At 45.0% G+C, this 13773-nt stretch overlaps 1 protein-coding gene across 1 annotated transcript in view; it reads right to left on the bottom strand.

Annotated features, from left to right (window-relative positions):
• cfap74 (cilia and flagella associated protein 74) overlaps positions 1–13773 on the bottom strand; it is a 210440-nt gene that overhangs the window by 35546 nt on the left and 161121 nt on the right. Inside the window, exons 35-37 of the mRNA XM_080215220.1 lie at positions 8684–8838; positions 6267–6387; positions 5892–6019 (exon numbers count right to left, since the gene is read on the bottom strand). Of these exons, the coding sequence (XP_080071346.1) occupies positions 5892–6019; positions 6267–6387; positions 8684–8838 (404 nt within the window). The remainder of the gene's footprint in view (positions 1–5891; positions 6020–6266; positions 6388–8683; positions 8839–13773) is intronic.

Below are 13773 nucleotides of genomic sequence, written 5' to 3'. Positions count from 1 at the left end.
GGGCTGCAAATTAAAACTTGAACAATACTAATTTTGTGGCATTATTCCATTCTTATAACCCAATTGAAAATGATCCGTTTGATTATGTTTAATACAATTGTAGCTTGATTTTGTTTATGATATGATCTTATTAGACCTCAATTTTAATTATGAAAATTAATTTTCAACAGCTTGGGAAGGGGAAACACAAAATTCAGACTTTACATTTCTTGGTCCTGGTCTTGAATTAAACGTTGGTTTTTTTATCTATTTAACAATTTATAAGAACAATCTCACATTTTGAATAAACTAAGATACACCTCGCAATTGTGCTAAATGTATTTTCCCTATTCCCGTAACTTCGCACACTGGTTTTCTCTGGTCCAGGTTTATATTATAGTTTTGCTGCAGAATGTTACTGGGTAGACAATTTTCTTGTCAACAACACACACAAGTACAAGGTAGACACTTGTTCTCGCAATTATACAGAAACAATAGTCCAGAATTTGTGGAAGCAGAAATGTTCTTCCCTCACACTTCAGCTGGGAAAGGTTTGCTCCATCAATCATTGGGAATGTGAGGTGATGGGGAATCTGGGATTATGGTGAATGAAGGGACTAGCAGCCTAACTAGCAGAAACATTACAGCACAGGAAGAGGCCATTTACATAAGAACATAAGAAATAGGAGCAGGAGTAGGCCACTGAGCCCTTCGAGCCTGCCCCACCATTCAATAAGATCATGGCTGATCTGAAGTGGATCAGTTCCACTTACCCGCCTGCTTCTCTTATTGATCAGAAATCTATCTACCCGTGACTTAAACCATTTGACCCATCTTGTCAACGCCAGCCCAAGGACATGGGGTGGCACAGTGGCTAGCACTGTTGCCTCGCAGTGCCAGAGACCAGGGTTCATTTCCCAGCCTGGGTCACTGTCTATGTGGAGCTTGCACATTCTCCCCGTGTCTGTGTGGGTTTCCTCTGAGTGTTCCGGTTTCCTCCCACACTCCAAAGATGTGCGATTAAGTTGATCGGCTATGATAAATTGCACCTCAGTGTCAAGGGTTCGGAAGGTAAGTAAGTAGGGTTATGGGGATAGGACCTGGGTGGGATTGTGGTTTGTGCAGATTTGATGGGCCAAATGGCCTCCTTCTGCAGTGTAGGGATTCTATGATGACACCCAGGTACCCATTCTAATCACATCTTCCTGCACATGGCCACACAGCCCTGCAGCTTACAGAACTTAAGATGCTTTTTAAGAAGAGTTTAGGGTAATCTGCCTCCACCAGCAACTTGGACAGTGAATTCCAGACACCCACCATCCACCACACTCTTCCCCATGTCCCCTCTACACCTTCTACCACTTATCTTGAAATTACATCCCCTGTTTCTAGAACTCTGCATCAAGGGAAACTATTTTATTCTGTCTTATTTTATTCTAACTCTTCCCCTCATAATTTTGTATACCTCTATCAAGTCACCCCCACTATGTTTCAAGGAAAATAACCCAGCCCCAGACTCTCCTCACAACTACACTTTTCTAGCCCTGGCAACATTCTTGTAGTAAAAAGTCTGACAACACCAGGTTTTAGTCCAACCTATTTATTTGATAATATACTCGCAAGCTTTCGAGGGGTTACCCTCTTCGTCAGGTGAATGGAGAGTTCTGGCCTCAGACAGAGCATATAAAGCACAGACAGTTTAGAGATTACTGATTAAAATGCGAATCCTTACACCTAACCTGCTGTTCAAGACCTGAAGTGGCTGATAATGTGAGTGGTAGGAGCACTGATCACAGTTTAAAGAGATGTGTATTGTCTCCAGACAGTACAGTAAGTGAGGTTTTGCAAACCCAGGCAAGTCACGGGGGTTACAGATAGTGCGACATGAACCCAAGATCCCTGTTGAGACCGTCCTCATGTGTGCGGAACTTGGCTATCAGTCTCTGCTCAGCGACTCTGCGCTGTCGTGTGTTGTGAAGGCCGCCTTGGAGAATGCTTACCCGAAGGTCAGAGGCTGAATGCCCGTGACCACTGAAGTGTTCGCCAACAGGAAGGGAACAGTCTTGCCTGGTGACTGTCGAGCGATGTTCATTCATCCGTTGTCGTAGCGTCTGCATGGTCTCCCCAATGTACCATGCTTCGGGACATCCTTTCTTGCAACGTATCAGGTAGACAATGTTGGCCGAGTTGCAAGAGTATTTACCATGTACCTGGTGGATGGTATTCTCACGTGTGATGATGGTATCCATGTCGATGATCCGGCATGTCTTGCAGAGGTTGCTGTGACAGGGTTGTGTGGTATTGTGGTCACTGTTCTCCTGAAGGCTGGGTAGTTTGCTGCGAACAATGGTCTGTTTGAGGTTGTGTGGTTGTCTGAAAGCAAGAAGTGGGGGTGTGGGGATGGCCCTGGCGAGATGTTCGTCTTCATCAATGATATGTTGAAGACTCCGGAGAAGATGTCGTAGCTTCTCCGCTCCGGGGAAGTACTGGACGACGAAGGGAACTCTGTCCACTGTGTCCCGTGTTTGTCTTCTGAGGAGATCGGTGCGGTTTTTCGCTGTGGCGCATCGAAACTGCCGATCTATGAGTCGAGCACCATATCCTGTTCTTACGAGGGCATCTTTCAGGGTCTGGAGGTGTCTGTCACGATCCTCCTCATCTGAGCAAATCCTGTGTATACGGAGGGCTTGTCCATAGGGAATGGCTTCTTTAACATGTTTAGGGTGGAAACTGGAGAAGTGGAGCATTGTGAGATTGTCTGTGGGCTTGCGGTACAGTGAGGTGCTGAGGTGACCGTCCTTAATGGAGATGCGTGTGTCCAAGAATGCAACTGATTCTGGGGAATAGTCCATGGTGAGTCTGATGGTGGGGTGGAATTTGTTGATATCATCATATAGTTGTTTCAGTGATTGTTCACCATGAGGCCAGAGGAAGAAAATGTCATCGATGTATCTAGTGTACAGCATCGGTTGAAGATTCTGTGCAGTGAAGAAGTCTTGTTCGAACCTGTGCATGAAGATGTTGGCATATTGAGGCGCAAATTTGGTCCCCATGGCTGTTCCATGTGTCTGGATGAAAAACTGGTCGTTGAAGGTGAAGACATTGTGGTCCAGGATAAAGCGGATGAGTTGTAAAATTGCATCTGGAAACTGGCAGTTGTCAGCATTGAGTACTGATGCAGTCGCAGCAATGCCATCGTCGTGGGGGATGTTGGTGTAGAGCGCTGAGACATCCATTGTGACGAGGAGTGTCCCTGGTTCAACTGCTCCATGTGTGCTGAGTTTCAGTAGGAAGTCCGTAGTGTCGCGACAAAAGCTGGGGGTTCTTTGTACAATGGGTTTCAGGATGCCCTCGACGTAGCCGGAGAGGTTCTCACACAGAGTCCCATTGCCCGATACGATGGGACGGCCAGGTGTGTTTGCCTTGTGAATCTTTGGGAGGCAGTAGAGATCTCCAATGCGGGGAGTACGTGGAATGAGAGCACGGAGGGTGCTCTGAAGGTCCGGATCAAAGGTCTTGATCAGATTGTTGAGTTGACGAGCGTGTTCTTTGGTCGGATCTGTGGGTAATTGTCTGTAGTGTTCCTCATTGTTTAGTTGTCGGTACACTTCTCGTCACGCTTGATCAGATTGTTGAGTTGACGAGCGTGACGAGAAGTGTACCGACAACTAAACAATGAGGAACACTACAGACAATTACCCACAGATCCGACCAAAGAACACGCTCGTCAACTCAACAATCTGATCAAGACCTTTGATCCGGACCTTCAGAGCACCCTCCGTGCTCTCATTCCACGTACTCCCCGCATTGGAGATCTCTACTGCCTCCCAAAGATTCACAAGGCAAACACACCTGGCCGTCCCATCGTATCGGGCAATGGGACTCTGTGTGAGAACCTCTCCGGCTACGTCGAGGGCATCCTGAAACCCATTGTACAAAGAACCCCCAGCTTTTGTCGCGACACTACGGACTTCCTACTGAAACTCAGCACACATGGAGCAGTTGAACCAGGGACACTCCTCGTCACAATGGATGTCTCAGCGCTCTACACCAACATCCCCCACGACGATGGAATTGCTGCGACTGCATCAGTACTCAATGCTGACAACTGCCAGTTTCCAGATGCAATTTTACAACTCATCCGCTTTATCCTGGACCACAATGTCTTCACCTTCAACGACCAGTTTTTCATCCAGACACATGGAACAGCCATGGGGACCAAATTTGCGCCTCAATATGCCAACATCTTCATGCACAGGTTCGAACAAGACTTCTTCACTGCACAGAATCTTCAACCGATGCTGTACACTAGATACATCGATGACATTTTCTTCCTCTGGCCTCATGGTGAACAATCACTGAAACAACTATATGATGATATCAACAAATTCCACCCCACCATCAGACTCACCATGGACTATTCCCCAGAATCAGTTGCATTCTTGGACACACGCATCTCCATTAAGGACGGTCACCTCAGCACCTCACTGTACCGCAAGCCCACAGACAATCTCACAATGCTCCACTTCTCCAGTTTCCACCCCAAACATGTTAAAGAAGCCATTCCCTATGGACAAGCCCTCCGTATACACAGGATTTGCTCAGATGAGGAGGATCGTGACAGACACCTCCAGACCCTGAAAGATGCCCTCGTAAGAACAGGATATGGTGCTCGACTCATAGATCGGCAGTTTCGATGCGCCACAGCGAAAAACCGCACCGATCTCCTCAGAAGACAAACACGGGACACAGTGGACAGAGTTCCCTTCGTCGTCCAGTACTTCCCCGGAGCGGAGAAGCTACGACATCTTCTCCGGAGTCTTCAACATATCATTGATGAAGACGAACATCTCGCCAGGGCCATCCCCACACCCCCACTTCTTGCTTTCAGACAACCACACAACCTCAAACAGACCATTGTTCGCAGCAAACTACCCAGCCTTCAGGAGAACAGTGACCACAATACCACACAACCCTGTCACAGCAACCTCTGCAAGACATGCCGGATCATCGACATGGATACCATCATCACACGTGAGAATACCATCCACCAGGTACATGGTAAATACTCTTGCAACTCGGCCAACATTGTCTACCTGATACGTTGCAAGAAAGGATGTCCCGAAGCATGGTACATTGGGGAGACCATGCAGACGCTACGACAACAGATGAATGAACATCGCTCGACAGTCACCAGGCAAGACTGTTCCCTTCCTGTTGGCGAACACTTCAGTGGTCACGGGCATTCAGCCTCTGACCTTCGGGTAAGCATTCTCCAAGGCGGCCTTCACAACACACGACAGCGCAGAGTCGCTGAGCAGAGACTGATAGCCAAGTTCCGCACACATGAGGACGGTCTCAACAGGGATCTTGGGTTCATGTCGCACTATCTGTAACCCCCGTGACTTGCCTGGGTTTGCAAAACCTCACTTACTGTACTGTCTGGAGACAATACACATCTCTTTAAACTGTGATCAGTGCTCCTACCACTCACATTATCAGCCACTTCAGGTCTTGAACAGCAGGTTAGGTGTAAGGATTCGCATTTTAATCAGTAATCTCTAAACTGTCTGTGCTTTATATGCTCTGTCTGAGGCCAGAACTCTCCATTCACCTGACGAAGAGGGTAACCCTTCGAAAGCTTGCGAGTATATTATCAAATAAATAGGTTGGACTAAAACCTGGTGTTGTCAGACTTTTTACTGTGTTTACGCCAGTCCAACGCCGGCATACCCACATCATAACATTCTTGTAAACTGAGAATGCAGAATGATTTATCCCTTTGCTGACATCCTATTTAGTGGAAAGCAGACAAGGAGGTTTCATTTTCTAGCACATGTACCTCTATTGAACGATTTAAAATAAATTTTGTTACACATCTACAATTCTGAGGGATGTAAATCCGTGGTTACCTTTCTAGCACTAGCTTGTGTTGATCGGATACATCCCACATGGAATTCCTCTAAGGCTGTTGTCAGCTTATTGTCAGACTTGGTGCTCTTCAGAGTAAGGAGAACCGATTTCAGTGTCCGATGAACATCTGTGGACAACAATTGGAGAAAGCTACTCTTGCAAGCTCTATCAGCATACCTTTCCTGTTCCCTTCCCAATTTAACCATCAGTAAAAACTGCACTAGATTGCTAACAGAGGGCAATTGTGTCTGACACTTGCCGTGGGAAAGGTCTATCATCTAACAATGGAAACTTATCGAAAGGGCAAACAACCAAAGACCCCTCCCCCTCTGTTGAGTGTTTCTGGCTTTACAGCACATTCAATATGTCTATACCTCCAGTGTCATAAGTTGGTAGGATGGTTAAAGATTCAACTGGAACACTTATTGGGTCTCCTCCTTCAACAAACATCAAATGTTCTCTTGCGGCTCCCTTCAACTGGATTGTATGTGCAACCTGCAAAGGCATAGACAGATAATTGTCAAGTAATCAGCCAATTTGTAATTGCAACTGTGGCTCTGAGCAATTTGTGAACTGGCTGATGAAATAAACGGTCAGGCACAGGCCACTGTCGAGGCCATCACCATTACTCCAGGATTTGGCCTTCACAATGTCATTTCAGATTCACAACAAGTCTTGCCACATTTGTCACAACATGCCCAATGACGTGATGACATGCTCTTGAGTCTTTTCTGAGAGTTTTATAGGTAAATTCCCAACTCTCTTTACTTTCAAGAGTGTGTTCACAATGCCTTGATATGTGAGTAAACTTTTGTTAACGTCGCCAGGATATTAAATCTCGAGCCACTAAAATGATCCTTTATTTCCATATTCTGTCTTTGATTGTGTTACAAATTCAAACATTGTTTTAAATTTATATTTTTAAGCTTGCTTTCACAAAATATAGTGTGAATATCATTTCTACATTAACAGTGAAAATCTCCGCCTCCACCTCCTTCAGTTTTATTTTTGTGATTACTTCGGTGATTATTTCTATTTGATATTTGCTGGCTTGTCTACCATTACTTTCTTTGACAATTTTTAAAATTATATCATGGAATTTGGGCACTTCCATCATTGATGCCCAGTAGCATGATGGTTAGCACTGCAGCCTCACAACGCCAGGGACGCGGGTTTGATTCCCGGTTTGGGTCACTATCTGTGCAGAGTTTGTACATTCTCCCCGTGTCTGTGTGGGTTTCCTCTGGGTGCTCCATTTTCCTCCCACACTCCAAAGATGGGCAGGCTAGGTTGATTGGCCAAACTAAATTGCCCCTTAGTGTCAGGGGGTTAGTAGGATAAATAGGTAATGTTATGAGGATAGGGCCTGGGTGGGATGGTGGTCAGTGCAGACTCGATGGGTGGAGTGGCCTCCGTCTGCACTGTGGGGATTCTATGAAAAATTCATAATTACCTTGAACTGAACAGCTGCTTCAGAGGGAAATTAAGAGTCAATCACATTGCTGTGGTCACATGTAGGCCAGACAGGTAAGGACGGCAGATTTCCTTCCCAAAAGGAACCAGATGGGCATTTACAATAATCAATGATATTTTCATGGCCACTATTACTGAGACTTGATTTTTTATTTTTCAGATTTTTTTTGATTAAATATAAATTCCACCAGCTGCATGGTGGAATCTGGACTCGTGTCTCCAGAGCATTAACCTGGGCCTCTGGGTTGCTGCTCCAACAACATTACTACTACACCACCATCTCCTCCTAATTTCAATCCACTTGACTCAGTTCCACCTTCAGTTGACCCTGACTATAACACTTGAGCAACTGATGTGACTTGCTAGATTTTCATAACTTCATAAGTAACTGATGGTGACACAAATTCTTCAGCTATGTGTTTCCATGAAATGTGTGTCTTGGTCCCTCTCTCAGACAAGGGGAATGTTCCACAGAACAAACTTGCGCATTGCTGAAAAATTACATTTTGTCAGCACTTTTCCTCTTGTACTCATGGGGTCAATCACAAGAATACCAGTGTCAGGCAAATCAGCAACCTATACTCTACCAGAAGAAAGTGCTGATTGGTTGGCAACTGGACTCTGAGTGGTAGGTGTTGCTATGGAGAATGTACTAGTTAATGGCCACTCAGTTAACTGTCAAGCATTGTGTGAAATTTAAACCAGGCAGCTTGACTCTGATTGGGAAAGGCACGGCCCGTTTTTTGTGAGGATCGTGAACCACTGGAATTCTTTTCCTCCAGTGATGGAGGCAGGGTCAATTAATACGTTTAAGACAGAGGTAGATTGACTCCTTTGCTAGTCAAGAATCTTAGATTATTAGGGGTAGGAGGATTGTGAAGTGGAGCCACAATCAGATCAACCATGATCATATTGAATGGCGGAGCAGGCTCAAGGGGCTGAATGGCCTACTCCTGCTCTTAATGTACATTTGTATGAAAAGCAGGACAATAAAAACTTCTTATTGTCATGCTTGTTCTTCTGTTCAAGAAGTTGTGTTATTTGACAAGATGGGATATGCCACAAAATAATGATACATAAGCTTTATATCCAGGATGCTGGTTGCTAAGTGCATTCAATTTACTTGTGTGTGGGACATCAGAACTGAACCTGGTTTTCTCCACATCACTTTGCAGTACAGGTTAATGTACAATAACCAACACCCCAGACCCATTTCAGTGCTATAGAAACAAAACTGTAAATGAGTGCAAGAATATAATGATGATTGTAAACAGCACATTTAGCTTGATACAGGGTTGGATAGGTTCTTTCCAGTGACCTTGTCAAACAGTTCCACTTGCATTCCATCTGAGTAATATAGACTTTCATGGTCAGGACTGAAAGTCACTTCAAATTCTTGACTCTGCATTGGTCCTATGGAACCATTAATAGGAGAGACACTGAAGGCACTGTGGTCACCGTAATTTTGAGTACCTGGCAGGACATAAAAATAATGTAATTAGTTATTGCATTTTATTTAAATTTGCGTTACTTCAAAGAACTCAACCAGGCTCATAAGGCACGATCTGCCTTTGACAAAGCCATGCTGACTACTATTGAGCTTACTAAACTTCTCTAAATGTTCATAAATCCTGTCCCTCAGAATCTTCTCCAGCCTTACGAGCCTGGTTGAGTTCTTTGAAAATGTGACTAAATACATTGATGAAGGAAGAGCGGTAGATGTGATTTATATGGACTTCAGCAAGGCGTTCGATAAGGTCCCCCATGCAAGACCTCTTGAGAAAGTGAGAGGGCATGGGATCCAAGGGGCTGTTGCCTTGTGAATCCAGAACTGGCTTGCCGCAGAAGGCAGAGAGTGGTTGTAAATGGGTCTTTTTCTGCATGGAAGTCGATCACCAGTGGGAGTGCCCCAGGGATCTGTTCTGGGACCCTTGCTGTTTGTAATTTTCATAAATGACTTGGATGAGGAAGTGGAGGGATGGATTGGTAAGTTTGCTGACGACACAAAGGTTGGTGGTGTTGTAGATAGTTTGGAAGGATGTCAGAAGTTGCAGCGTGACATAGATAGGATGCAAAGCTGGGCAGAGAAGTGGCGGATGGACTTCAACCCGGATAAATGTGTAGTTGTCCATTTTGGCAGGTCAAATGGGATGAAGGAGTATAATATCAAGGGTAAGACTCTTAGCAGTGTAGAGGATCAGAAGAACATTGGGGTCCAGGTCCATAGGACTCTTAAATCAGCCTCGCAGGTAGAGGATGTGGTTAAGAAGGCAAATGGTATACTGGCCTTCATCAATCGAGGGACTGAGTTTAGGAGTTGGGAGATAATGTTGCAGCTTTATAAGACCCGAGTCAGACCTCTCTTGGAATACTGTGCTCAGTTCTGGTCACCTCACTACAGGAAGGATGTGGAAGCCATTGAAAGGGTGCAGAGGAGATTTACAAGGATGTTGCCTGGATTGGGTGGCATGCCAAGATGAAGGATGAGAGGTGATCTGATAGAAGTGTATAAGATGTTGAGAGGTATAGATCGGGTGGATTCTCAGAGGCGTTTTCCAAGGGCCGGAATGGTTGCTACGAGAGGACACAGGTTTAAGGTGCTGGGGAGTAGGTATGGAGGAGATATCAGGGGTAAGTTTTTCACTCAGATGGTGGTGGGTGAGTGGAATCGGCTGCTGTCGGTGGTGGTGGAGGCAAATTCGATAGGGTCTTTCAAGAGCCTTCTGGATGAGTACATGGAACTTAATAGAATTGAGGGTTATAGGTAAGCCTAGTAGGTATGGATATCATCAGAGCAACATGTGGGCCGAAGGGCCTGTTTGTGCTGTAGTTTTTCTACATTCTACGTTCTACTTCCTTTCTCCCCTTCTCTTCCACTCAATACTCCCACTGGAAATCCTGAATAGTTTTCAGAGATTATTCAATATTACAGTTTTGCCAGCAAGAGCTGACCAGATCACTATGAGGAGGAAAGCTTCTGGGTTCAGTGCTGTACTAATGAGCAATACCTTTAATTCTTCACAAGCTAACTTCAGCCTACACCACCCAGAATCATGAAACTGTTACAACATAGGAAGAGGCCTTTTGGCCCATCATGTCTGCACTGGCTCTCTGAATGAACAATGCATCTTGTGTCTTTCCCCTGCAATCCTGCACATTCTTCCTTTTCAAAAAACAAAAAGATTTCTTTTTGACTCAATCAAACCTGCCTCTACCCCACATTCAGACTGTATTCCAGACCCTAATCACTCACTGCATGAAAAAAGGTTTTCCACATTATGCCTCTTTTGTATATTAATTTAAATCTGTACCCTCTCGTTCTCGATCCTTTCACAAGTGGGAACAGTTGGATCTTTTGGATGGCAAACAGGCATTTCTCAGGCAATTCACCGTGATTGTTCAGTGTGACAGACGAAGGAAAGAATCTTAATAACAGCTGATGGTACAGACTACGAATATTGATAAAAGAGAGACATACTGCTGACATTCTCATCTTACACTCATCAGAACAAATGCAAGTAGTTCAATAAAATATAAGCAAAATACTGAGAATGTTGGAATCTGAAACAAAAACAGAAAATGCTGCAAAATCTTAGTTCTGACAGCATCTGTGGAGAAGCAATAGAGCTAACTTTTCCAGTCTGGATGACCCTTTGTCAGAGCAAGAATTTCAAACTATTTCAATTTGTATTAATGGAGACACGTGTGCTGAATGGTTGAGCTGCCATGATGTGGAGATGCCGGCGTTGGACCGGGGTAAACACAATAAGAAGTCTGACAACACCAGGTTTAAGTCCAACCAATTTATTTGATCATAAACTCACAAGCTTTCAGGGTTTGCCCCTTCGTCAGGTGAAAGAAGAGTTCTGGCCTCAGACAGAGCATATAACAGCACAGACAGTTTACAGATTACTGATTAGAATGCGAGTCTTTACAACTAACCTGCTATTCAAGCCTTAAAGATGCCGACAATGTGAGTGGAAAGAGCATTAAGCACAGGTTAAGGAGATGTGTATTGTCTCCAGACAGTACAGTAAGTGAGGTTTTGCAAACTCAGGCAAGTCATGGGGGTTACAGATAGTGTGACATGAACCCAAGATCCCGGTTGAGACTGTACTCATGTGTGCGGAACTTGGCTATCAGTCTCTGCTCAGTGACTCTGCGCTGTCGTGTGTCGTGAAGGCTGCCTTGGAGAATGCTTACCCGAAGGTCAGAGGCCAAATGCCCGACACTACTGAAGTGTTCCCCAACAGGGAGGGAACAGTCTTGTCTGGTGATTGTCGACTGTCCACCAGATACACGGCATATACTGTTGCAGCTCAGCCAATGTTGTCTACCTAATGCGGTGCAGGAAAGGATGTCCCGAAGCATGGTACACTGGGGAGACCCTGCGGATGCTACGACAACGGATGAATGAACATCACTCAACAATCACCAGACAAGACTGTTCCTTCCCTGTTGGCGAACACTTCAGTGGTCACGGGCGTTCGGCCTCTGACCTTTGGGTAAGTGTTCTCCAACGCGGCTTTCATGACACACGACAGCGCAGAGTCGCTGAGCAGAGACTGATGGCCAAGTTCCGCACACATGAGGATGGTCTCAACCGGGATCTTGGGTTCATGTCGCACTATCTGTAACCCCCATGACTTGCCTGGGTTTGCAAAACCTCACTTACTGTACTGTCTGGAGACAATACACATCTCTTTAACCTGTGCTTAATGCTCTTTCCACTCACATTGTCAGCATCTTTAAGGCTTGAATAGCAAGTTAGTTGTAAAGACTCGCATTCTAATCAGTAATCTGTAAACTGTCTGTGCTGTTGCTCTGTCTGAGGCCAGAGCTCTCCATTCACCTGACGAAGAGGCAAACCCCGAAAGCTTGTGAATTTACTATCAAATAAATTGGTTGGACTTAAACCTGATGTTGTCAGACTTCTTACTGGTTGAGCTGCTGCCACAGAGCAAGCAGTGGGGAACAACAGGCTTCCCGAGCTCTGGGTAATTCAAAACATGTGCATGTTTTGAACATTTCATTTGTTTGCAGGGAAGAGGTTCCATAAATAAGCCATATTATGAGCATGATTGATTATCTTAAACTGGTTGCTTAGCATACCGAGGAAATGTTGACCAATTGTGGAATCATAACTATTAGTAGACATTTTACTTTAGGTTTTGTAAGCTCAGGCTTGTTAAGCATGGTCCATACTCTATCCATTACACTTAGATACAACTGAGTGACTGGTTAGGCCATTTCCAGAGGGCATTTAAGAGTCAACATCGCTGTGGCCCTAGAGTCGCATGTATGACGATAGTCAGGTAAGGACAGAACGTTTCTTCTCTAAAAGGACATCAGTGAACTAGACAGATTTTTATGACAATTGACCATGGTTTTATGGTCACTATTATTGAAACTAACTTTATATTCCAAATTTATTAATTAGATGTACTTTTGAGGCTGTATAAGTCTCTGGTCAGACCCCATTTGGAGTATTGTAAACAATTTTGGATCCCATATCTAAGGAAGGATGTGCTGGCTTTGAAAAGGGTCCAAGGAGGTTCACAGGAATGATCCCTGGAATGAAGAGTTTGCCATATGAAGAACAGTTGAGACTCTGGATCTATACTCGTTGGTGTTTACAAGGATGAGGGGGGATCTTATTGAAACTGCGAGGCCTGGATAGAGTGGAAGTGGAGAGGAATTTTCCATTAGCAGGAAAAACTAGAACCAGTGGGCACAATCTCAGGCGAAAGGGATGATCCTTTAAAACAGATGAGAAGGAATTTCTTTAGTCAGAGAGTGGTGAATCTGTGGAACTCTTTGCCGCAGAAGGCTGTGGAGGCCAGGTCACTGAGTGTCTTTAAGACAGAGATAGATAGTTTCTTGATTAATAAGGGGATCAGGGGTTATGGGGAAAAGGCAGGAAAATGGGGATGAGAAAAAAATCAGCCATCAGCCATGTTTGACGAATTTATTGGATTTCTATGAGGATGTGACTAGTGCGGTAGACAGAGGGGAACCGGTGGATGTGGTGTTTCTCGATTTTCAAAAGGCGTTTGATAAGGTGCCTCACAAAAGGTTGCTTCAGAAGGTTAGGGGGCATGGAATTGGGGGTAAGGTGTTGACGTGGATAGAGGATTGGTTGTCTAATAGGAGGCAGAGAGTTGGTATCAATGGGTGCTATTCTGATTGGCGGTTGGTGACTAGTGGAGTGCCGTAGGGATCGGTGCTGGGGCCTCAGCTATTTACCATTTATATGGATGATCTGGAGGAGGGGGCTGAGTGTAGGGTGACGAAATTTGCTGATGACACGGAGATGAGTGGAAAAGCAAATTGCATGGAGGGTGTGGAAAGTCTGCAGAGGGATCTGGATAGGCTGAGCGAGTGGGTGAGGACCTGGCAGATGGAGTA

This window comes from Carcharhinus amblyrhynchos, chromosome 30, assembly GCF_965287045.1.
Source record: "Carcharhinus amblyrhynchos chromosome 30, sCarAmb.v2.hapA, whole genome shotgun sequence".
Taxonomy (NCBI): Eukaryota; Metazoa; Chordata; class Chondrichthyes; order Carcharhiniformes; family Carcharhinidae; genus Carcharhinus; species Carcharhinus amblyrhynchos.
Note: the sequence above shows the minus strand (reverse complement) of the source record. Positions and strands in the feature narration are given on the sequence as shown.